At 44.6% G+C, this 25,141-nt stretch overlaps 1 protein-coding gene across 8 annotated transcripts in view; it reads left to right on the forward strand.

Moving 5' to 3' along the window:
- The window catches only part of LOC118401423 (unconventional myosin-IXb-like), a 120,198-nt gene that overhangs the window by 56,008 nt on the left and 39,049 nt on the right, over positions 1 to 25,141 (forward strand). For 7 of the 8 annotated variants that reach the window (XM_052475144.1, XM_052475143.1, XM_052475145.1 and 4 more), the window contains exons 4-24: positions 5,408 to 5,470; positions 6,256 to 6,355; positions 6,746 to 6,846; positions 7,155 to 7,284; positions 7,820 to 7,909; positions 9,285 to 9,401; positions 10,728 to 10,862; positions 11,869 to 11,990; positions 13,852 to 13,993; positions 16,034 to 16,229; positions 16,546 to 16,621; positions 19,488 to 19,601; positions 20,711 to 20,750; positions 20,967 to 21,089; positions 21,204 to 21,284; positions 21,555 to 21,665; positions 22,018 to 22,143; positions 22,230 to 22,379; positions 22,620 to 22,777; positions 23,624 to 24,751; positions 24,903 to 24,972. In XM_052475144.1, coding sequence (XP_052331104.1) covers positions 5,408 to 5,470; positions 6,256 to 6,355; positions 6,746 to 6,846; positions 7,155 to 7,284; positions 7,820 to 7,909; positions 9,285 to 9,401; positions 10,728 to 10,862; positions 11,869 to 11,990; positions 13,852 to 13,993; positions 16,034 to 16,229; positions 16,546 to 16,621; positions 19,488 to 19,601; positions 20,711 to 20,750; positions 20,967 to 21,089; positions 21,204 to 21,284; positions 21,555 to 21,665; positions 22,018 to 22,143; positions 22,230 to 22,379; positions 22,620 to 22,777; positions 23,624 to 24,751; positions 24,903 to 24,972 — 3,373 coding nt within the window. The remainder of the gene's footprint in view (positions 1 to 5,407; positions 5,471 to 6,255; positions 6,356 to 6,745; positions 6,847 to 7,154; positions 7,285 to 7,819; positions 7,910 to 9,284; positions 9,402 to 10,727; positions 10,863 to 11,868; positions 11,991 to 13,851; positions 13,994 to 16,033; positions 16,230 to 16,545; positions 16,622 to 19,487; positions 19,602 to 20,710; positions 20,751 to 20,966; positions 21,090 to 21,203; positions 21,285 to 21,554; positions 21,666 to 22,017; positions 22,144 to 22,229; positions 22,380 to 22,619; positions 22,778 to 23,623; positions 24,752 to 24,902; positions 24,973 to 25,141) is intronic. The other variant, XM_052475142.1, reaches the window with a different exon arrangement.

Here is a 25,141-nt window from a genome sequence, read left to right on the forward strand (position 1 = left end):
TGCCTACAATCTCTCTGGTTACTGCCTGCAGTTTCTCTGGTTACTGCCTGCATCACATGCCCTGTCATTTCCTGTCTAACAGAGGAAGGGAGAGCTTATCGTAAAGTTTAACAAAGCGCCAATATCAAATAATTAAACGGGTGGATCTAATCCTGAATGCTGAATGGTTAAAAGCGCATTTTAGCCGGTGTCTATTCCACAAGTTACCACCGGCTAAATCTATGATGTTAAAATGCCTATTTACTCTGTTCCATCTGACTGCGCAATCCACTGTCTCATCAGCCCAGGCAGGGAAGTTGTAAACTTGATCTCTACTATAAAAAGCATCTAGACATTTTCTCTTAGACAAACATTTAGTTTTCCACAACGGAGATTTGTATAAACCTTGCTGTCTGTCTGTCCGACATCTGCAACATTATTGTAATGTTAAAATTCCATCTTCAACTGTCCAATAGTAAAATGTAAGGGTCGGGACAGGAGAGGCAGGCAGCGTCTCTCAGCCAGTTGAAATCATGAATGAGCTGGCATAATTTTTATGAATATATACAAAGAAATCTCAATTTTTTTTAAACGGTGAAACGAAGTGCAGCTAGTTTGTAGTCTTTACAGATTCCATTTGAAGTGATTGTGTTAGCTGTTTTGCTGGCTAGCTCCTCTGAACAACACTGTCCTGATGATTGAGCACATGTTCTATGCCAGGTGAAACCGCACCTCATTAGCACATTGTTATGGATGTATCCAAATAAATGTCACTAGAAAACGGATTAAACAAATTCATCTACTGTTATTCTGTCTGCACTGTTTGACGTGACTAAGTTAGTCGTAGTTGGCTAGCTAGCAAGCAAGGGATAAGAATGTGGCCAGCCAGTATGGCAATTGAACATTTGGAGCGAACGATGTCCATAGATACAGAACAAAAAGCCTGAACGACCCGACTCTGGCAACAGAACCAATAGAACGAATGACCAGCCGGCTTGGATAGCAACCCTATAATTTTTATGAATAATAAAATATTTTAATCATTATTTGGATATGTTGGTAACCCGTTGTATGAAAGTGATAATGCCCTCGAAGCAGTTGTTTGGTGGATATATTGGCACGGTTTGCCGGCCTGAAAAGAACACCCGTGCCAATATATCCTCCAAACACTGGCTTCTCGGGCATTATCACTTAAATGAAACATGAGTGACTAGGGAATTAACGGGAATATATGGGAATTAACGGAAATATATGCAAATGAATATTAATACCATTTAAATGTAGATGTTTTTTGCATTGGATATATTTACCATATAATTTGGAGACAGAAACATAAACCTTTTACCTTATCATAAGTAGACATAATGGCACATTATTAAATCCTTCCAATAGAAATTTTAAAAACTATTTAGTTACGATTTGAAATTTAATTAAATGAGTTGACTCTTCACATGGGATGATTTCACTGAACAACAAAAGGGAATATTGAATGATCCCCAATGATCCATCACATCTCCCAAAAATGTTTTCAACATACAGCTGTAAAATTATAGTCTAGATACTAAAGCTTTGGTTGTCTTCCTCTCAGGCTTCCATGTCTTCTCCCTGGACCTCCTCAATGTCCACCTCTTGAACATCAGACTCTTGACGCCTCATCTTCACTGTCACTTTCCAACCTTGTTGAGGATGGCTCAAAAAGCCTCAAATTTCCCCAGATGTCCAAAAAATGTTCAGCCCTTGTATTGGTCAGCCTGTTGGGTGCTTTGGTGTGTGTGTTCCCAAACAAAGATCAGTTGCGCTCTGAGGCAGCTGATGTTGGTGGGATTTGGAGGATGATGGAGGCAACCGGGGAAAGAGCCTCAGATCCACAAAGTCCCTTCTACCAGGTGGCTGACGAGATATGTTGGCACGACTGCCATATTGCATCTCCATCCCAAAAAGCCTTTGCTTGGAAGTGTACTTCACCAGACTGGAACGAACCTTGCCCTCATCCAGGCCCAAGGTAGTGATGACACCATAGGCCTTGTTGATCTCTGCACCAGACAGGATGCTCTTGCCAGCATATTTGGGGTCCAACATGTACGCTGCGATGTGTATGGGCTTCAGGCAGAAGTCTTCATGCTTTTTGATGTATTTCAGAACTGTAGTTTCCTCTGCTTGGAGCAACAGTGAAGTGGGCAGGGCAGTACGGATTTCTACTCTTACATCTGCAAAGAGAGTCTGAACATCAGACAGGATGACATTGTCTCCCTCAATCCGCGCAATGTCTACTGCTGTCGGTTTCATGCTGCTTACCACTCTCTCCCAAAATACATCTTCCAGGAGGATCCTCTTGATGGGGCTGTCCATTTCGGGAGACTGTGATATGACCATTCCTTGTAAAGACTCCCTCCAGGAGACTGTCAAACATTGACAGCACCACCCCAACGGGTGTTGCTGGGCAGCTTCAATGTGGTGCTCTTATTCTTCTCACTTTGCTTGGTGAGGTAGATTGCTGCTATAACTTGATGACCCTTCACATACCTAATCATTTCCTTGGGTCTCTTGTAGAGTGTATCCATTGTTTTCAGTGGCATGATATCTCTGAGGAGCAGATTCAATACATGAGCAGCACAGCCAATGGGTGTGATGTGAGGGTAGGACTCCTCCACTTTAGACCAAGCAGCCTTCATGTTCACAGCATTGTCTGTCACCAGTGCAAATACCTTCTGTGGTCCAAGGTCATTGATGACTGCCTTTAGCTCATCCGCAATGAAGAGACCGGTGTGTCTGTTGTCCCTTGTGTCTGTGCTATTGTAGAATGCTGGTTGAGGGGTGGAGATGATGTAGTTAATTATTCCTTGCCCACGAACATTCGACCACCCATCAGAGATGATTGCAATACAGTCTGCTTTCTCTATGATTTGCTTGACTTTCACTTGAACTCTGCATCCAGCAAATTAGTAGATAAAGCACTTCTGGTTGGAGGGGTATATGCTGGGCGAAGAACATTCAGAAATCTCTTCCAATACACATTGCCCGTGAGCATCAGAGATGAACCAGTTGCATACACAGTTCGGGCAAGACATTCATCAGCATTTCTCTGACTACGTTCCTCCATTGAGTCAAAAAAGCTTCTGATTCCAGGAGGACCATGAGCTGTTGCTATCGATAAGGTGTCCGATTACCTCTATTCGAGGTGAAAATGATGAGGGGGACTTTTGGGACTTTTGTCAGGTTTCTTGTTGTAAGCTCTGAGGGAACTTTATGCACTTGGCCAGATGATTCTGCATCTTTGTCGCATTCTTCACATATGATTTGGGGCAGTATTTGCAAATGTACACAGCTTTTCCTTCTACATTAGCTGCAGTGAAATGTCTCCACACATCAGATAGTGCCTGTGGCATTTTCCTGTAAAGATAAGAAAAAATTTGTAAAAAATACAAACAAGTACAATTCCATGTACAGATAAATAGTTAAGTAGTAAGATTAAACAACTCCTTTGTTAGATAAATGTTTTCAAATGAAACATGTATGGAAACAGGTGAATTAACACTCAGTTAGCAGGCCCAAGCAAGCTAAAAACCCACATGGTAGCAAAAACTAACTTGCAGAAAAAATATATTCACCCCACCCAGTAATGTAATCAAAACTTACCAGAAAGCATTTAGTCCTTGGCTCAGACAGTGTAGTAGTGTGGGCTCAATAGCATCTCATTAGTGTGCAAGATCTTGAGAATCAGCTGTACATGTGATGGAAGAGTGCACTGTGCATGCAGAGGGTTGCAATTCCATTGACTATGGGATAGTTTAACCAATATATGCCACAATACATAGAATTGCCTTATACATGTATCCCACAAAAAAGGTTCACTGTTATAAGCTAACTAACCTTTTTGATGAATTTAAGCAGAATTCCTTAAATTCTAGAGCTTTTAGAGCAGGGTAGCCTAGTGGTTAGAGCGTTGGACTAGTAGCCGGAAGGTTGCAAGTTCAAACCCCCGAGCTGACAAGGTACAAATCTGTCGTTCTGCCCCTGAACAGGCAGTTAACCCACTGTTCCTAGGCCGTCATTGAAAATAAGAATTTGTTCTTAACTGACTTGCCTAGCTAAATAAAGGTAAAAATTGGGAAATTTCCTGGAAAGTTTCCGACCCTTTGCAACCCTATGAGTGACACTTTGGCATCTGTTCGACATGAGCTTACTCTACTATACAGACAGGGACAGTTATTCCCAACCTGATTAGAAGATCTTAAAACAGGGACTCATCGTTTTATATAAGTAATTGAATAAGAACTGTTAAGTTGCTGTTGAGACTTCAGTGGTTGAGCTGTACTAGTGATGGTTGAGCTTGTTATGCTTGTAGCAGAGTCAGTCAGAAGCCATTGATTACAGCAGGACAGTGCTGACATTCTGCTGTACAGCAGCCAAGAGTGGAGCAGCCAAGGCCGCTCTATAGAGGAGATTACGCTCTGGGACATGCTCAGCACTGCACTGGCAGGGTGTTTTCATTCACTACATTACACTCTGCCTGGCTGGTTACAGGGTCTCACTGGGATGGGAGATGGGCTTTCTCAATGTAACAGAATAGCATGGGAATACCTGTGGCATGGATCCTTTAAGACTTGACTAGTGACAAAGTTATATCCTCCTCCTATTTGTGTATCGGTCTCTCTGTGTGGCAGCTATCCTGGGGTGGCAGGAGCATTGGGCCAGTAACCGAAAGGTCACGGGTTCGAATCCCGAGCCAACTAGGTGAAAAATCTGTCTGTGACCTTGAGCAAGGCACTTAACCCTAATTTCTCCTTTAAGTCACTCTGGATCAGGGCGTCTGCTAAATGACTAAAATGTCAAATGTGTGTTGTTGTAAATGTGTCTCTCTGTGTGTGTCTCTGGGTGTGACTTGTGGATGGACTCCAGTATTCCCCGCCTGGCTCTGCTTATTTTTCTATTAGATCAGCTCTCTATAGAGACGCAAATGGCCAGCTAGTGAAGTTTCCATGCTCAGCAAAGGCCACTGGGCTCCCTCCCTGCCTGAGCTTCCGGTGTTAAAATACACACAGCCATCGGCCCTCTATTCTTAGTTTCAACAAAATGAAAGATTAGCTTAAATGTTGTTTTTGTCAGACATGCCTACGTAAAAATGCAATTGTCTCTGTTTAAACTGTTGATCGTAGTGGCTGTTGTTGCACAGTAACATTACCATGTCACTGTGTACATCAGATTGATGCCGTCCATATCTAGACTCTTAGTTCAACTGTTCATGATTCCCCTCCTCCTCGGTCACTACCACCACACACACACACGCACGCACACACAAGCGAGACACACAAGACACACTTCACAGCCAAGTGAAAGGACCAAACTAACTTCAGTGTCACTTGATTTATGTTCTCTCTCTCTCTCTCTCCTCTCTCCTCTCTCCTCTCTCCTCTCTCCTCTCTCTCAGCGCCATCGTGGAGAAGTATCTCCTGGAGAAGTCTCGTCTGGTCTCCAGAGAGAATAATGAGAGGTAAAGGGCAACAGCAGGGGTTACCTTTGACCCTCAATGACCTGTGGAGGCCCTCTGTTTCTACAGCGAGCTTCCCCCTGGTGCCTTTTGATTTTCAGAAAGAAACTATTTCCAAGAGTGACTCTCAGAGCTAACTTTTTACCTAGCCTGAATATGCACCAAAGAGTTGTGATCAATATGGGAGATGATACTTATTTTTTTGATGAATACATATTTAATTGATCATTTATTTATAAGCACTGTAGTCCTACTGTTTCTACTTCAAATGCCCTGGGTGGGGTTGTCATAGCCTGTACATATCATTAACCCTATTCTTCATGTTATTACTTACTAGGTATGTGTCAGAGTTCTATTATTATATGATAATGGATTAGTCCTGTTGTTACTCGTATACCAACTTGTCTGTTGAAATTAGCTTCTGTTTTCATTGTCTCCCTGTGATGTCAGTGAGATTCTCAGAAGTAAACATAAACTCACGCCTGTGTGGTTTTGCAACAATGCAAGCTGGCCGGCCGTCTGATAACAAGACTAAAAACTGACAGCAGCATTCACGCTCATTACTAAACTGGCCCGGGTCAGGGTAACTAATACTGCCACAGTGTTGACTTTTGATGGTCTGTATTCCAACATTTAAAACCAAAAATTGCCTTATAAATGAATGTATGATTTATTCTTGCCAGCTAAAAATACATAAGCTTATAACAAAAGCAAACAAATAACAAATGCAAAAATCACACTATATCCACTAACCAAACACACTGTTACATTGTTCTGTGTCCCTTTAGGAACTACCATGTGTTTTACTATCTGCTGGTGGGAGCGTCAGAGGAGGAGCGCAAGGAGTTCAAACTGCTGCAGCCTGAAGATTACCTCTACCTCAAGCAGGTACTGTACACACACACACTTACTGTACATTCCCCCTGCAAGAAAGAACCACATCCCTATTAGCTAGTCCCTTAGGTGCCCTTGACAGATATTTTGCTGTGTTTGCTTGTGTACATTAGCTTCATTATCTTCTTTTAGCAGATGCCCTTGGCTACATTCATTTAGTGTACATTCCCTTGTACCCTGACTCTCATTCTATTCATGGGTTGTGTGTGTGTCTTAATAATCTCTGTATTTGAACTGGCTCAAGGTAACATTCCCCGTCGGATTCAGTGCTAGTAAACCTGGTATGCAGAGTCATTGTCATGCAGTGAATGGCCTGCATATGCTCTGTTCTCTGCCCATAGGTTCATTAACATGCAGTGCACATATCTACCTATCTATCTGCAGCAATATTTTAAGATAGAAGATGAGGAAGACCTGTGCCATGACTTTGAGAGGCTTCAGCAGGCCATGGAGATGGTCGGATTCCTGTCTGCTACTAAGAAACAGTGAGTGGACATGCCCTGGTCATGGGCCGTGAATCTACACCACTGAGTTAACGTCTATCCCTTACACACCATTCGGTCCCTTAAATGGCTGCCTATACGTTTGTCAAATACAGTAGGTCATACATATATTTGCATACTGTAGTCAGTTTGTATTACTTGGATCCTCTGCAAGCACTCCCATTAAACCTTTTCCTCTGGGGCAGTAGTCACAGTAGTTGGCAGTGATATGAAACAATGAAAAAGAATGTCTGTTCTATTCAATTTGATTATATGGTATGATGATTGTATCCCTTGTCTATCCACTGTAGGATCTTCTCTGTGCTGTCGGCCATCTTGTACCTGGGCAACGTGACGTACAGGAGGAAATCTACAGGCCGAGACGAGGGGCTGGACGTGGGACCCCCGGAGGTCCTGGCTACCCTCTCAGACCTGCTCAAGGTAATAATGTCTGGTCTGCTGTTGTAGTCTACACCCCAATCAACCATTAGTCTTTACTCTGGGTCCTGGAGGGACCAATTCCTTTTGTCCCGACCATGTACTAACACTTCTGATTAAGCTAATGAAGGTCTTTATGATGAGCTGAATCAGGGCCTGCATTCACAAAGCATCTCAGTGAGGGTAGGAATGCTGATCTACGATCCGGTCCCCCTGTGTTATTCATTATGATCGAAAAGGAAAAAGTGATCCTAGATCAGCACTCCTACTCTGAAACAGTGAGAAAAACAGGCCTAGGAGTATTAGTGATCTAATTAGGTTATTTGAGGTTGAAAGCATTGTAATAACCTAAACATGTGGCTTGGTATAGGTTTCATCATGACTAACATCCCAAACAGTGAATATATTATATTATTGTCCAGTGAAGATGATTCTTCCCTAATGATTATACAGGAAGCCTACTCTCCACTAAATCCATGTTTATTTTGTCCGTCCCCGATAATGTTGCAAGTCTTGAGAATTGTGTGTGACCTCCCAGGTGAAAGAGGAGTTGCTGGTGGAGGCGCTGACAAAGAGGAAAACGGTGACAGTCAATGACAAGCTGATTCTGCCCTACAGCCACAGTGAGGTAGGCAACCAACCACCGGTCTTTAAGGCCTATCATTATCTTGATGGGTTTATTCCCCCGGCTAGTTGTGTGTCACGTATTGGTCTTTTCTATTTCCCTGTGTTAGTCTTCTCCTTCGGTCTTCTCCGTCGGTCTTCTCCGTCGGTGTTGTCCGTCCGTCCGTCGGTGTTGTCCGTCCGTCCGTCGGTGTTGTCCGTCCGTCCGTCGGTGTTGTCCGTCCGTCCGTCGGTGTTGTCCGTCCGTCCGTCGGTGTTGTCCGTCCGTCCGTCGGTCTTGTCCGTCCGTCCGTCGGTCTTGTCCGTCCGTCCGTCGGTCTTGTCCGTCCGTCCGTCGGTCTTGTCCGTCCGTCGGTCTTGTCCGTCCGTCCGTCGGTCTTGTCCGTCCGTCCGTCGGTCTTGTCCGTCCGTCCGTCGGTCTTGTCCGTCCGTCGGTCTTGTCCGTCCGTCCGTCGGTCTTGTCCGTCCGTCTGTCTTGTCCGTCCGCCTTCTCCGTCTTGTCCCTCCGTCTTGTCCCTCCGTCTTGTCCGTCCGTCTGTCTTGTCCGTCCGCCTTCTCCGTCTTGTCCCTCCGTCTTGTCCCTCCGTCTTGTCCCTCCGTCTTGTCCGTCCGTCTTGTCCGGCGGTCGGCCTGTCTTCTCCGGCGGTCGGCCTGTCTTCTCAGTCTTTCCGTCCGTCTGTCTCCGTGGCGGTTCGGCTGTCTTCGCCGGCTGTCTGGTCCGCCTGTCTTCTCCGTCTTTCCGTCCGTCTGTCTCCGTGGCGGTCTTCGCCGGCTGTCTTGTCCGTCTGTCCGTCTTATCCGTCTTGTCCGTCCTTCTTGTCCGTCTGTCCGTCCGTCTTCTCCGGCGGTCGGCCTGTCTTCTCCGGCGGTCGGCCTGTCTTCTCCGGCGGTCGGCCTGTCTTCTCCGGCGGTCGGCCTGTCTTCTCCGGCGGTCGGCCTGTCTTCTCCGGCGGTCGGCCTGTCTTCTCCGGCGGTCGGCCTGTCTTCTCCGGCGGTCGGCCTGTCTTCTCCGGCGGTCGGCCTGTCTTCTCCGGCGGTCGGCCTGTCTTCTCCGGCGGTCGGCCTGTCTTCTCCGGCGGTCGGCCTGTCTTCTCCGGCGGTCTTCGCCGGCTGTCTGGTCCGGCGGTCTTCGCCGGCTGTCTGGTCCGGCGGTCTTCGCCGGCTGTCTGGTCCGGCGGTCTTCGCCGGCTGTCTGGTCCGGCGGTCTTCGCCGGCTGTCTGGTCCGGCGGTCTTCGCCGGCTGTCTGGTCCGTCGGGCGGTTGGTCTTCTCTGTCCATCGGTCGGTCGGTCTGTCGGTCTTCTCTCTCTTCTCCCTTCTTCCTGTCTTCCCATTCGCTCCTAATCTCTCTTGCTCTCTGTCTCTTTGTCTGTCTCTCAGGCCATCACAGCGAGAGACTCCATGGCCAAGTCTCTGTACAGTGCCCTGTTTGACTGGATTGTCCTGCGCATCAATCACGCACTGCTCAACAAGAAAGACATGGAGGAATCTGTCCCGGTAAGAGAGCGATAACACACACACATGCATGCACATAGGAATGCAGCTGAGAGTTTCCCCTCTCCAATGTTTAGTCCGGGACAGACATGTCGGCAATTCCTAATGCCCCACAAATAACTTGAAGTAAAAAAAAATCTTATTAACCTCTTGCTCCTACCGGACACGCAGGCGTCCCATCTAGACATCTGGAAATGCAAATGCGCTACGCTAAATGCTAATAGTACTAGTTAAAACGCAAACGTTCATTAAAATACACATGCAGGGTATTGAATTAAAGCTACACTCGTTGTGAATCCAGGCAACTAGTCAGATTTTTAAAATGCTTTTCGGCGAAAGCATGAGAAGCTATTATCTGATAGCATGTAACACCCCAAAAGACCCGCAGGGGACGTAAACAAAATAATTAGCATAGTCGTCGCTACACAAACCGCACAAATAAAATATAAAATATTCATTACCTTTGACCATCTTCTTTGTTGGCACTCCTAGATGTCCCATAATCACTATTGGGTCTTTTTTTTTCGATTAAATCGGTCCATATATAGCCTAGATATCGATCTATGAAGACTGTGTGATAAATGAAAAAAAATAGCGTCTTATAAAATAAGGTAACGTCATTTTTTTTAATTAAAAAAAGTCGAAGATAAACTTTCACAAAACACTTCAAAATACTTTTGTAATGCAACTTTAGGTATTAGTAAACGTTAATAAGCGATCAAATTGATCACGAGGCGAAGTATATTCTTTAGCTGTCCGTCTGGAAATAATGTCCGGGTAGATCTCAACCAAAATATCAGGTCGGAGGCTTGAACAAATGGCTTGTCTCTTCTTCGTTTGACCAAGAAACAAAGCCTAGGCAAATGACAAGACTGTTGACATCGTGTGGAAGCTGTAGGTATTGCAACCTCAGCCCCATTTTATTGTGGTTCGCCTTTATCAATGGGTTGAAGTGGCGGATGGATATATATTTCCATTTTCAGTGATCAGATTTTCCTGCGCTTTTCGATGAAACGCACGTTCTGTTATAGTCACAGCCGTGATTTAACCAATTTTATAAACGTCTGAGTGTTTTCTATCCACACATACTAATCATATGCATATACTATATTCCTGGCATAAGCAGCAGGGCGCTGAAATGTTGCGCGATTTTTAACAGAATGTTCGAAAAAGTTGGGGGTAGGAGTAACAGGTTAATCAATTCATTTATTAACCTTTTTTTTTTTAAGACCATGCCAAAGCTCTAGTATGATACAAGTGACATTGTGAAGCCATTAACAACTTATCTACATTTCTGACTGACCTACTGTATGATTTGGTCTGTGCCAGTGTTTGTCTATAGGGGTCCTAGATATATTTGGCTTTGAGGACTTTGAGACCAACAGTTTTGAGCAGTTTTGCATCAACTATGCCAACGAGCAGCTTCAGTATTACTTCAACCAGCATATCTTCAAACTAGAGCAGGTGAGTTCGCCCTGGCTGCCTCATATATAAATACGTTTGTGTATATATAGTATATGTGGACACCCTTTCAAATGCATTGATTTGGCTATTTCAGCAACACCCGTTGCTGACAGGTATATTAAATCAAGCATACAGCCATGCATTCTCCATAGAGAAACATTGACAGTAGAATGGCCTTATTGAAGAGCTTAGTAACTTTCAATGTGGCACCACCATAGGATGTGACCTTTCTAACAAGTCAGTTTGTCAAATTTCTGTGCTGCTACAGCTTCCCCGGTCAACTGTAAGTGCTGTTATTGTGAAATGGAAACATCTAGGAGCAACAACGGCTCAGCCGCAAAGTGGTTGGCCACACAAGCTCGCTGAATGGGTGCGAGGAGGAATCATTTCCTGGGGCTGTTTTTCATGGTTCCGGCTTGGTCCATTAGTTCCCCTGAAGGGAAATCTTAACAATACAGCATACAATGACATTCTAGACGATTATGTGCTTCCAACTTTGTGGCAACTGTTTGGGGAAGGCCCTTTCCTGTTTCGGCATGACAATGCCATGTGCACAAAGCGAGGTCCATACAGAAATGTTTTGTTGAGATCGGTGTGGAAAACTTGACTGGCCTGCACAGGGCCCTGACCTCAACCCCGTCAAACACCTTTAGGTTGAATTGGAACGCAGACAGCGTGCCGGGACTAATCGCCCAACATCCGTGCCTGACCTCACTAATGCTCTTGTGGCTGAATGGAAGCAAGTCCCTGCAGCAATGTTCCAACATCTAGTGGAAAGCTTTCCCAGAAGAGGATAGGCTGTTATAGCAGCAAAGGGGGACCAACTCCATATTAATTCTCATGATTTTGGAATGAGATGTTTGACGAGCAGCTGTCCACATACTTTTGGTCATGTAGTGTAGGTTCTATGTCATTGTATTTCTATGGTGGCTCTCCATAAGGACAGTATACCAGCCCTGATGGATCCTATGTCTTCCCTAACTGTAAGCCTGTTTGTCCATTACAGGAGGAGTACCAGGCGGAGGGCATCACCTGGCACAACATAGACTACACAGACAACGTGGGCTGCATCCACCTCATCAGCAAGAAGCCCACTGGACTCCTGTACCTACTGGACGAGGAGAGCAAGTAAGGACTTCAAGTCTTTCAAAAATATACAGTGCCTTGCGAAAGTATTCTGCCCCCTTGAACTTTGCGACCTTTTGCCACATTTCAGGCTTCAAACATAAAGATATAAAACTGTATTTTTTTGTGAAGAATCAACAACAAGTGGGACACAATCATGAAGTGGAATGACATTTATTGGATATTTCGAACTTTTTTAACGAATCAAAAACTGAAAAATTGGGCGTGCAAAATTATTATGCCCCCTTAAGTTAATACTTTGTAGCGCCACCTTTTGCTGCGATTACAGCTGTAAGTCGCTTGGGGTATGTCTCTATCAGTTCTGCACATCGAGAGACTGAAATGTTTTCCCATTCCTCATTGCAAAACAGCTCGAGCTCAGTGAGGTTTGATGGAGAGCATTTGTGAACAGCAGTTTTCAGTTCTTTCCACAGATTCTCGATTGGATTCAGGTCTGGACTTTGACTTGGCCATTCTAACACCTGGATATGTTTATTTTTGAACCATTCCATTGTAGATTTTGCTTTATGCTTTGGATCATTGTCTTGTTGGAAGACAAATCTCCATCCCAAGTCTCAGGTCTTTTGCAGACTCCATCAGGTTTTCTTCCAGAATGGTCCTGTATTTGGCTCCATCCATCTTCCCATCAATTTTAACCATCTTCCCTGTCCCTGCTGAAGAAAAGCAGACCCAAAACATGATGCTGCCACCACCATGTTTGACAGTGGGGATGGTGTGTTCAGGGTGATGAGCTGTGTTGCTTTTACGCCAAATATAACATTTTGCATTGTTGCCAAAAAGTTCAATTTTGGTTTCATCTGACCAGAGCACCTTCTTCCACATGTTTGGTGTGTCTCCCAGGTGGCTTGTGGCAAACTTTAAACGACACTTTTTATGGATATCTTTAAGAAATGGCTTTCTTCTTGCCACTCTTCCATAAAGGCCAGATTTGTGCAATATACAACTGATTGTTGTCCTATTGACAGAGTCTCCCACCTCAGCTGTAGATCTCTGCAGTTCATCCAGAGTGATCATGGGCCTCTTGGCTGCATCTCTGATCAGTCTTCTCCTTGTATGAGCTGAAAGTTAAGAGGGACGGCCAGGTCTTGGTAGATTTGCAGTGGTCTGATACTCCTTCCATTTCGATATTATCGCTTGCACAGTGCTCCTTGGGATGTTTAAAGCTTGGGAAATCTTTTTGTATCCAAATCCGGCTTTAAACTTCTTCACAACAGAATCTCGGACCTGCCTGGTGTGTTCCTTGTTCTTCATGATGCTCTCTGCGCTTTTAACGGACCTCTGAGACTATCACAGTGCAGGTGCATTTATACGGAGACTTGATTACACACAGGTGGATTGTATTTATCATCATTAGTCATTTAGGTCAACATTGGATCATTCAGAGATCCTCACTGAACTTCTGGAGAGAGTTTGCTGCACTGAAAGTAAAGGGGCTGAATAATTTTGCACGCCCAATTTTTCAGTTTTTGATTCGTTAAAAAATTTTGAAATATCCAATAAATGTCGTTCCACTTCATGATTGTGTCCCACTTGTTGTTGATTCTTCACAAAAAATTACAGTTTTATATCTTTATGTTTGAAGCCTGAAATGTGGCAAAAGGTCGCAAAGTTCAAGGGGGCCGAATACTTTCGCAGGGCACTGTATATATTCCATTAAAGAGATGGTGCACTTACATTCCATATGTTGTTTTGTTTTTTAATTACTGCAACTTAAAGATAGTGTTCATTACTTTGCCATGATTGCCAGTATATTTACATGTTTGATGAAATAAAAGTGGTGAATCTATCACTTTATTCTCTTTCCCCCTTCACTCACTTTCTCTCTCCTCCTCTCGCTCTCCAGTTTCCCCCGTGCCACTGACGAGACCCTGCTGGCCAAGTTCAAGCAGCAGCACCAGGGGAAGAAGTACTTTGTGCCCACGCCTGTCATGGAGCCTGCCTTCGTCATCCGACACTTCGCTGGGAAGGTCAAGTACCAGATCAAGGTAGGGATGAACATCCACCCCCAAACACAGTCACAGGCTCCCTGATTACTATCATGTACAGTTGAAGTAGGAAGTTTACACCTTAGCCAAATACATTTAAACTCAGTTTTTCACAATTCCTGACATTTAATCCTGGTAAAAATTCCCTGTCTTAGGTCAGTTAGGATCACCACTTTATTTTAAGAATGTGAAATGACAGAATAATAATAGAAATAATGATTTATTTCAGCTTTAATTTCTTTCATCACATTCCTGAGTGGGTCAGAGGTTTACATACACTCAATTAGTATTTGATAGCATTGCCTTTAAATTGTTTATCTTGGGTCAAACGTTACAGGTATCCTTCTACAAGCTTCTCACAATAAGTTGGGTGAGTTTTGGCCCATTGCTCCTGACAGAGCTGGTGTAACGGAATCAGGTTTGTAGGCCTCTTTTCTCGCACACGCTTTTTCAGTTCTGCCCACAGATCTTCTATAGGATTGAGGTCAGGGCTTTCTGATGGCCCCTTCAATACCTTGACTTTGTTGTCCTTAAGCCATTTTGCCACAACTTTGGAAGTATGCTTGGGGTCATCGTCCATTTGGAAGAACCATTTGCGACCAAGCTTCAACTTCCTGACTGATGTCTTGAGATGTTGTGTCAATATATCCACATAATTGTCCCTCATGATGCCATCTATTTTGTGAAATGCACCAGTCCCTCCTGCAGTAAAGCACCCCCACAACATGATGCAGCCACCCCCATGCTTCAAAATTGTGATGGGGTTCTTTGGCCATTATGGTCATTATGGCCAAACAGTTCTATTTTTGCTTCATCAGACCAGAGGACATTTCTCCAAAAAGTACGATCTTTGTCCCCATGTGCAGTTGCAAACCGTAGTCTGGCTTTTTATGGCGGTTTTGGAGCAGTAGCTTCATCCTTGCTGAGCGGCCTTTTCAGGTGATGTCGATATTGGACTCGTTTACTGTGGATAAAGATACTTTTGTACCTGTTTCCTCCAGCATGTTCACAGGGTCCTTTGCTGCTGTTCCGGGATTGATTTGCACTTTTCGCACCAAAGTACGTTCATCTCTAGGAAACAGAACACGTCTCCTTCCTGAGCGATATGACGGCTGCATGGTCCCATGGTGTTTATACTTGCGTACTATTGTTTGTACAGATGAACGTGGTACCTTCTGGCGTTTGAAAATTGCTCCCAAGGATGAACCATTTTTTTTTCTGAGGTCTTGGCTGATTTCTTTTGATTTTCTCATGATGTCATGCAAAGAGGCACCGAGTTTGAAGGTAGACCTTGATATACATCCACCGGCACACCTCCAATTTACTCAAATTATGTCAATTAGTCTATCAGAAGCTTCTAAAGCCATGACATAATTTCTGTAATTTTCCAAGCTATTTAAAGGCACAGTCAACTTAGTGTATGTAACTTCTGACCCACTGGATTTGTGATACAGTGAAATATAAGTGAAATAATCTGTCTTAACAATTGTTGGAGAAATTACTTGTCATGCACAAAGTAGATGTCCTAACCGACTTGCCAAAACTATAGTTTGTTAACAAGACATTTGTGGAGTGGTTGAAAAACTAGTTTTAATGACTCAGTGTATGTAAACTTCCGACTTCAACTGTAATGTCTAGGGGGTTGTGGGAGGTTTCTTGTATTTGTGTAGCTCTTCATTGTTATTGACAGCATTATTATTGTTGTTCAGAATGTTCTTACTCATTCATGACAAAGCTTCCACTATTCATTTTTATTTGATTTAACCTCCACTTAACGAGGCAAGGCAGTTAAGAACAAAGTCTTATTTGCTTACCCCGGCCCAACCCGAATGACGCTGGGCCAATTGTGGCGGGATGTGATACAGCCTGGATTTGAACCAGGGACACCTCTGCACTGAGATGCAGTGCCTTAGACCGCTGCACCACTCGGGAGACTCCGAGTGGTCAGACTGATGACAAACTGATGACAAACGGCGTCTTTCTTGGCGAGTCTAAAACGACCTCGGCATGCGAACCCACTCCTATGACTCTTCTTGGCAGGACTTCCGGGAGAAGAACACGGACCACATGCGTCCAGACATCGTGGCTCTGCTGCGGAGCAGTGACCGGGCCTATGTGCGTCAGCTGATTGGGATGGACCCGGTGGCCATGTTCCGCTGGGGCATCCTGCGAGCCACCATCAGAGGCATGGCTTCCTTCAACGAGGCTGGACGCCGCTGGGCTGCCAAGAACGCAGGTAGAATATATACACCTTGCACTGTAGAAAAGTGGGAAGATATATCTATCCTTGAATTTCCATTTTTTTCCCCCTTAAGCCTCAATCTGCCAGTCTTATTTGTTGTGTTGACTAGATGAGAAAAGTGTCTCGTTAAATTAAATCAAGGAAATAGTAAACAGGGAGTTGGCCTCTGAAAGAACTCAACTGGATTATTTTTTTATTCATTTGACAAGCAGTAGTCATGGGGACCAGTCTTCTGTCCTCATAGAGCCTTTAGGCATCTAATGTTGTGTTCCTGTCTGTGTGCGGGTGCTTGTCTTTGTTTGTTCAACAGGTGTGCAGCGCCCTACTTCCAGGACTCCTTTGGGGGAGCTGCAGAGGTCCAACACACCTGTAGAGAGAATGTACAGGTAAGAACCAGATCCACCACATAGCTCTCTGACTGAGGGGCACACAGGGAAGAAGGTAAACTACATTTGTCCCAATATCCACACTTCCATCCCACTTAAGAAGTGATGCATTGGCCCTATGGCCCGCCTGTTTCATTTTCCTGGTCAGGTCAAGTATGCAGGAATAACTCCTGACCCAAGCCATGCATACTAGATAGTATGTTAGTTTGGATCTTGAGACATATTATGGGAGGGCTGGGTATCGGGCCTTCTTCCTCTCCTCCACTGTTGTTTTGGGTGTGATGTCATGTGATTGACAGATGGGTCTCTCTGTCCCCTGTGGTACACTGCAGATAGGCAGGAATTCACAGTGGTTACAATCTACAATCTACCAGTGTGGAGCTAAACCCCAAGGACTATTCTTCCATCAGAAATGCACTTTAAAGGCACAACCCTACTAACTTGATCCAAGACCAAGTCGTCTAATTAATCTATACCATAAATATGGGAGATTGTATTTGGGATTAACCAGAATAATTTAAATCACTTTGCCTGATTGAGGTTCCTCATGGAGAACAAGTTGAGGATTGGATAATCAGTCAATCAATCAAATTGTATTTGTATAGGTCTTTTAAGAAATCCGTTTGTCTCAAAGATGACAAATGACAGGGTGAGCATCCGTACAGTGGATTTATCCAGTGTCCCTGCACCTAGGATGACATGAAGAAGACTCAGACGGTAATATCTTACAAATCACAAGATTCTTCAGGAAAGGTATCTGTTCTGGGAGACAAATGGAACTCCCCCTAAGCCTCTAGTAATTGGAACTGGATGAAACTATTGAAACAGTTGGCTTGTGTGCTTCCTGGTCTCTTGTATCAAATCCATAGAAATTGAATTATATGTATCTCTACGGTGGAAAGAATCCTCCTTCATCTCATCCTGCCCTCTGTGTTGTTTCCCCTGCCCCTGGGTGACCCCGAGTGCTGTTCTCTCCCCTCCACAGACAGCATAGGTAGCCTAGTGGCAGGGTAACATAGTGGTTGAAGCATTGGACTAGTAACCGAAAGGTTGCAAGTTCAAATCCCCTACAAATCTGTCGTTCTGCCCTTGAACAGGCAGTTAACCCACTGTTCCTAGGCAGTCATTGAAAATAAGAATTTGTTCTTAACTGACTTGCATAGTTTAATAAAGGTTAAACAAATATATATATAATCTTTGATCACTCTGACAAGCGCCCCCTAGAGGCCATCAAAGACATCTTCACAAGCTGCTTTTTGCCATAGCACTACACAGCTGATTCAAATAATCAAAGCTCGATGATGGGTTGGTTATTTGAGCCAGCTGTGAAATGCTAGGGCAAAAAACAAAATGTGCACGTGGGGTGGGGGGTTACTTCATGACGGTTTCCAGTAGGCATATATTTCTTTAGTTAGGAAAGGAAAGCAGCCAGACTACAGAAAGAAACTTAATAGAAACATCTCAAACACTGCAAACATTGTCCGTCCTAATCATCGACAGGCTGCATCTTGTTCTTATTCTCTTCCTCCTTTCTCTTTCTCTCCTCTATTTCCCCCCCTTTCTCACTCCGTTTCTCTCCCTCTCTCAGCCATGGTAATGTTCCTTTTCGTCCAGGTTTATTATGGTTAGTGTAGAACACAGAAAGGTGTTAGTGCTGCCATGCTCTGATCATTTACTCACTACTGGGAAGAAACTGGCAAGGCTGTGCACACTAATATATGATAGTACAGCATTAAGAACATGTGCACACTAAATACATAGTAGTAGTAACATTTGGTACATGAATCAGGTCAGGGAAAGTACTATACATCTCATGTCCTGGAGTAGTTGTGATGAGAGAGGATATGTAATAAAACATTTCATTTGGAGAAATCCCCTGTTCTAATATGAGCATTCTCAGAGAGGAACTGAGCAGTAAGCAAAACGCCACCCCTAGCACCATCGTTAGGCCCTACCCCTTATGTGTTTTTATAGATCTGATAGGTGTAACCAATATGGGGATAGCTCCACCTAGGCTTTCGATAAGCTTAGGGGAGGCTCCTCCATTATGCTTCCACCTATCTGGTTCCTTCAGACTTGAAAATAATGAAGAGGTCAGGGCTTTTATGGGCTGTTCTTGGACTGGGCTAGTTTGTCTATGGTACCTTTTACTTACGGCCCAGCCCTTCCTGCCTGACCTCCTTTTGGTTTATTGATCAGATGTAAGTAAAGTATTATAAACTGCATTGTTCAAGCCCTGAATGCTGATTGGCTGTCAGCTGTGGTATATCAGACTGTATACCACAGGTTTGACAAAACATGTATTTTTATTGCTATAATTACGTTGGTAACCTGTTTATAATGTCAATACAGCAACTCAGGGGTTTGTGATATATGGCCAATATGCCCTCTTAACAACAACAGTCTCCCCTATTCACCACCAGTATAACACCAGTCCAATGACCAATTCTAATCCGCAGCAGTGTAACACCAGCATGGATAAAATACATCAACCAGTGAAGCTTTGATTCAGGAATGCATGCTCACAGTACTTACTTACAGGAGTATGGTGTGAGAGAACACAACCTCTGTCTTTCTACACTCTGCTTTAGCCATGGCTGGATGGTCTGAACTGAAGCAGCATTAAACACCAGTTTTACATGATCTCAACTTCAGATCTCTAACTGGTTTGTTGGTGTGTTTCTCTTGGGAAGCAGGCTCTTTGGTGGTGGGGTGTTTTCTGTCTTTTGAGGTGTCCTGACAGCGGTGTTTCTACCCCCCCCGTCCTCCCCTTATGCCCCATGCCCAACACCCCTTCCCGTCTCCTCCCACTGTCTCTTACCCTCCATCCTCCTCATCCACTGTGGCCCTTGCCGGGTTTATTCAGGGACATGCATGCCCAGATAATCAGCTCCATTAAGGACTTGCAGCTGGACGGTGAGGACCCTCGCAAACTGCTGCAGTCCTGGGGTCGGCTCCGGTTCCCTCGACACCTCCTTCAGTGAGTCTGTAGCCCCTTCAGCTCAGCCCAGCTTGGCCTACCGTGGTCTAACCCAGCTTTAACAGTGCTCAACCTCAGTCCTCCTGGGGGCTGAGGCATCCCCTTAGTTGCAAAACTTTGTTCCAGGCCAGTACTAGCACACCTGATTTGACTAAGAAAAAATAAATCCTAGTCCAAAACTGGAAACAGAATTATGTATTCGGCTAGAAGACATAATTCCTAATCTCTCACGCTCAACACGTGACAGACAGTTTAAGACACAGGCTGGGTAATTGGCTGTTTTGAGACCAAACCTCATGGAAAAACATGAATCCTAGTTATTTGCAGAAGGCTGCAAACAACACTAGTCTGCTCGTGATAGTGGACTGCAAAGCCCATAGAGGCTGGCTTCTAATTTAATTTTGATTAGCATGAGACTGATATGGTAATGCAGCGAGGCTGTTGCCCATATGGGCTATAATGGAGATACAGAGGACTTGAGGAAAGCTGAGGATGCAATGATGGCCTCAATAGCACAGCTGCTGCATGAACAAACATTACTCACATGAATGCATTGGCTTCTAGATTAAACTGTTTAAGAATGTGAAGTCTGAAAGAACCCAAAAGTTGTTGGAAATCATAGCTTGTTTTAACTTATATAGAACTATGGCTGTTGGGTATAACATATACAAGTATTTAACACAGTGAAGAAACAAAACTAAAGCATTCGGTTGAGTCTCCCTCGAAAAATGTCTGTGCAGTGTTGACCGCACAAATTACACACTGTAATAAACCCAAGGCTGAAATCATTTAGTTGCCACATGGTAACAGTTCCACTATAAATCCAAAGCTGATATGATGAAAACAAGATAGCTGGAGGAACAGGTATCCTATGGGTCTCATCCAGGCTGTCTGATTATTTGGCTGGGTAATTGTGTCTGTGTGTCCCATCCGTGTGTCTGTTCATCCGTCATCCCACCCATACTCCAGGTGCAAGCCCTCACGACTCATTGACTGAGAATGACTCGCCATACTAACAACACGGCTCACCCCCAACGAGCTCACCACTAGACCTCCTCAGCGACATCGCTGTGCTGAGCCCGTCTCACTAACCTCTCCCTCTCCCACAGGAAAAACAAGAATGCCAAGCAGAAACAGATCATACCTAAGGTAAACTTACAGTATCATACATACGCCAGCTACGTACGTACATACCTCCGACCACCTGAAATTATTTGTATTTCTTCATTATCTCAGATCTTGATCACTAAATGATCTAATGGAAATGTTTCAAAATATAACATTTGAATCATTTGAGAGTATCAGCTACACTGAGGTGGTGTCTGCAGACGTTTCGAACTCTGTAATGTTGATGCTGTTCCTTAGAGCCTGTTGGACTCTCGCTCCCTGAAGTTCATTGTGGGTCGAACCCTCCACGACCGCACCGCCAAGTCTCTGCTGCACCTCAACAAGAAGAAGAAGACTCCCAGCATTAGTGCTCAGTTCCAGGTCAGCTGATCTCTCCATCAAATACAGCAGCCAGACAGCCACTAACATACGATGCAGATGCAGGACTTTATTGAAGTTAGTCTCATTGAAATGAAATCCTTTTTACATTGACAGACCTCTCTGACTAAACTGCTGGAGACATTGGGCAGAGCAGAACCCTTCTTCATCCGCTGTATTCGCTCCAACTCTGAGAAGGTAACGGCCCTTTTTTTTCCTATTATGTACAACCAAGATGATAGGATAGGATAGGATAGGATAAGTAGTCCTTCTCACCCCCCCTAAAAGATTTAGATGCACTATTGTAAAGTGGCTGTTCCACTGGATGTCATAAGGTGAATGCACCAATTTGTAAGTCGCTCTGGATAAGAGCGTCTGCTAAATGACTTAAATGTAAAATGTAATGTAAAATGATAATGATTATGATGAGTCCCTCTAATGATGTGCTGTGTATCTGTGTGTGTGCAGAAGGAGATGTGTCTGAACGAGACCCTGGTGCTGCAGCAGCTGCACTACACCGGCATGCTAGAAACGGTTCGCATCCGGAGGTCTGGGTATGGAGCCAAGTACACATTCCAGGTACACTGCACCTCTTTAATAACTCAGACAGCCAGAAGCAATGTCTGAAACAATAACTGTTGTTGATACTTGACATTCATTGTTTACCAATGAAAATAATTGCTTTATATCAGGGTTGTCAAACTCATTCCACGGAGGGCCGAGTGTCTGCAGGTTTTAGATTTTTCCTTTCAATTAAGCCCTAGACAACAGGGTGAGGGGAGTTCCTTACTAATTACAAGGGAGGAGCGAAAACCCGCAGACACTCGGTCCTCCGTGAAATATATTCTTTAATTCTTGCATGTTAGAAGGAACATTTTTATTGAGCAATGTCTGTCAAAACAAAATAGCTATTATAAATGTGTCCCTGTAGGAATTCATTGAGCAATTCCGAGTGTTGCTGCCCAAGAATGCTACCGCCTCCAAGCCAGAGGACATCTCGGCCCTGTTCCAGAGGATGGCGCTCGACCACACCACTTACCAGATAGGAAAAACCAAGGTAAGACAAGCTCACCTCCACAATTTCCTCACAGAAATACATTTTAATTGTCTTTTAATTATCTTGAATTAAATTGCGATCCTCAGGTTTACCTGAAGGAGCTGGAGCGTCAGCAGCTGCAGGACACACTGCACAAGGACGTGATGCGTAAGATAATCTTCCTGCAGTACTGGTTCAGGGCCCGCCTGGAGAGGAGGTACTTCCTGGAGATGAGACAGGCGGCCATCTTGATCCAGGTAAGCTGTGTGATAACCCGTCCTGTACAGATGTCAGCTCAAAGATGCGACTTTTCCTCATACAAAATGCCTAGAAATAGTATTTTCAATATCTATTTCTTACAAAGAAATACATAGAAATTGACCAATATCCTTCCTTTATGAGACAATCATATTCCTGCAGAAGAGGAATAAATTAGTGCTGTTTGGTAATATGTGTCAGTGTAATAGTTTGTTCTTGCCCGTGTTCATCCCTCACAGCATGCGTGGCGTAGACGCCGTAAGGAACAGCAGTGTCAGGCAGCCACGCTGATCCAGGCTGTGTGGAAGGGCTCCAGACAGAGGTCAGAGTACCTTCGCAGGCATACCAGCATTTTGAAGATCCAGGCTCTGGCCAGAGGACACTCCGCACGGAGGAGGTACAGCAAGGCCACACCACTGAAATACATGCATTGCTTTTAGTGTAGTATTTATAAAGTGTGAAATGCCTTGAGTTACCGGTAAACACTGACTTAGTTGAATTGAATTGATTTGGGTTAAAGATAATATACAACAAAATGTACAATGTGGACCCAGAGGATAGCACATAAAAGTTTTAATCAAAACACTTGTTTCCAAAGTGTTCCTCCGAGGTACAAACAAATAACACATGATTAAAAGAGCGACAAGATTACAAACAACCACATTGCATTCATTTATATTGACATCCTAAAAAGTGGCACTATACATTGCACATTTTCCTAACCTTAAAGGCCCAGTGGAGTCCTGTGTTATTTCTTTTTTTTTTTTTCCCCACACTGTGGTTAGAATAATACTGTGAAATTGTGTAAATTATAATAATGCCCTTTTAGTGTAAGAGCTGTTTGAAAAGACCACCTGAAATTTCAGCCTGTTTTGGTGGGATGAAGTTTTTGCCTGCCTGATGACATCACCAGGCGGTAAATTAGTTAACAGACCGCTAGTTTTCAGTTTTCCACTCAGACCACTCCAACAGTTCTAGCAACATTCTTCTTGAGAAATTGTTCTTTGCTAAGAACCTATTTGTTTTAAATTAAAATGGAAAAAAAGAAACAATCACACTAAGGTACTTGAGATAAGTGACTGCGTTGGGCCTTTAAAAAACAACATATTCATCGCACATCATCTCTTACCTCGGAAACTATGCCTTGTATAGAAAATGCTATACAAATGCTTGGAAATTCCGAGAGATGCCTAACATTGTCATATGAATGTTGAACCACTACTGAATCATGTTAACTTAACAGGTGCCATTCAATACGGGAGGAGAGGAGGAAAAAGGAGGAGGAAGACTATGAGGCCAGGAAGAAAGAAGAGGAAGCCTGGAAGAGGGCGGAGGAAGAGGCAGCAAGGCAAGCAGAAGAGGCAGCCAGGCTAGTGAGAGAGGCAGAAGTGGAGGCAGCCCGACTGGAAATGGAAGCAGAGGAAGAAGCATTTAGGAGAAAGAAAGAGGCCGTGCGGGAGGCAGTGGAATGGAGGGCGAGGGAGGAGGTAAGGCTGAGGCAAGCAGAACGTGTCAACAAGGAACCTGAGACACAGGAGGAGCCAGAGGCACAGGTGACAGCTGAAAGAACTCTAGATGAGAGCCAACATGAGGATAAAGTGCCTGTCCAGAACAAGGAGAAGCAGAGGGAGGAGGCAGAAGCTGTCGAGGCTGCAGCTACTTCACCTCCTGAGGAGGTGGAAATGGGGGATGCTTCTACAGTCTTCCAGCCTGATGAGGGCAACGGTACACAGGCTGAGGCTGGGCCCCAGCTGGAGGAGGAGAGCCAGGCTGTGGAGGAACCGGAGGAAGCACACTCCGAGGAGGAGGAGGAGGAGGGGACAAAGGAGGAAGCTGCCCTCCAGTCACCAGAAAAAGACAATGGGTCTCAGGCTGCTGCGGAGGCACACAGGTCGCAGGTCTCCAGGAGCCAGGAGAAGAGAGAACAGCGGCGCCAGCGGGGCATGGAGCACAGCCAGCGGGAGAGTGAGCGGGTCACCTTGGCAGCCACCAAGGAGGAGCCTGTCCCTAAGATCAAAGGTCAGGAGGCAGCCAGCCGAGCCGAGGTCAAGCCAAAAGAGCGGGCCGAGCGGGCAGACAGCAAGGAACTGGACCAGTACACCTTTGTAGCCTGGAAGAAAGAGGCCAAAGCCACATCCCACACCCCTGCACCTGTACGCCCCAGCACCTTACGCCTGAACCCCCCCGAACCAATGGATGACAGGAACGGCCATAATGAGGTCCTGGGTCCAGGCAATCTGGTTCGCTACAGCCAACAGGGCACCATGAAGGAGAAGGCAGAGAAATGGAAGGGGAAGAAGACTGATGGACGACAACCAGAGGGCAGCAGTCCTGACGACCACAGCAAGGACAGAAGGAAAAAACATTCACTGTACGACATTCCATATCCTTGTGATATCTACAGTAATATTCATGAGTTATACTTGCTTTAGGATATCATTGTCTCTGCAACATGAGAAAAGACTGAGGATTCCCCCAGTTATGATTATTAATTTTACATCTCGGTCTCTCTTTATTTCCAGGAGTGGTAGTAACTCTCTTGATGCGGTGTCCCATGGCTCAGACAATTCTGGTGCCACTTCCAACAGAGAGGTAACATTGCTATACTATTATAACCACCATTTCTTTTCAAATCATATTTTTTAATTTTGCTTATATTTAACTAGGCAAGTCAAATGAGAACAAATTCTTATTTACAATGACGGCCTACCAAGAGGCAAAAGGCCTCCTATGGGGGCAAAGGAAAACACATCGACAAGAA

The sequence above is a fragment of the Oncorhynchus keta genome, chromosome 22 (genome assembly GCF_023373465.1).
Source record: "Oncorhynchus keta strain PuntledgeMale-10-30-2019 chromosome 22, Oket_V2, whole genome shotgun sequence".
Taxonomy (NCBI): domain Eukaryota; kingdom Metazoa; phylum Chordata; class Actinopteri; order Salmoniformes; family Salmonidae; genus Oncorhynchus; species Oncorhynchus keta.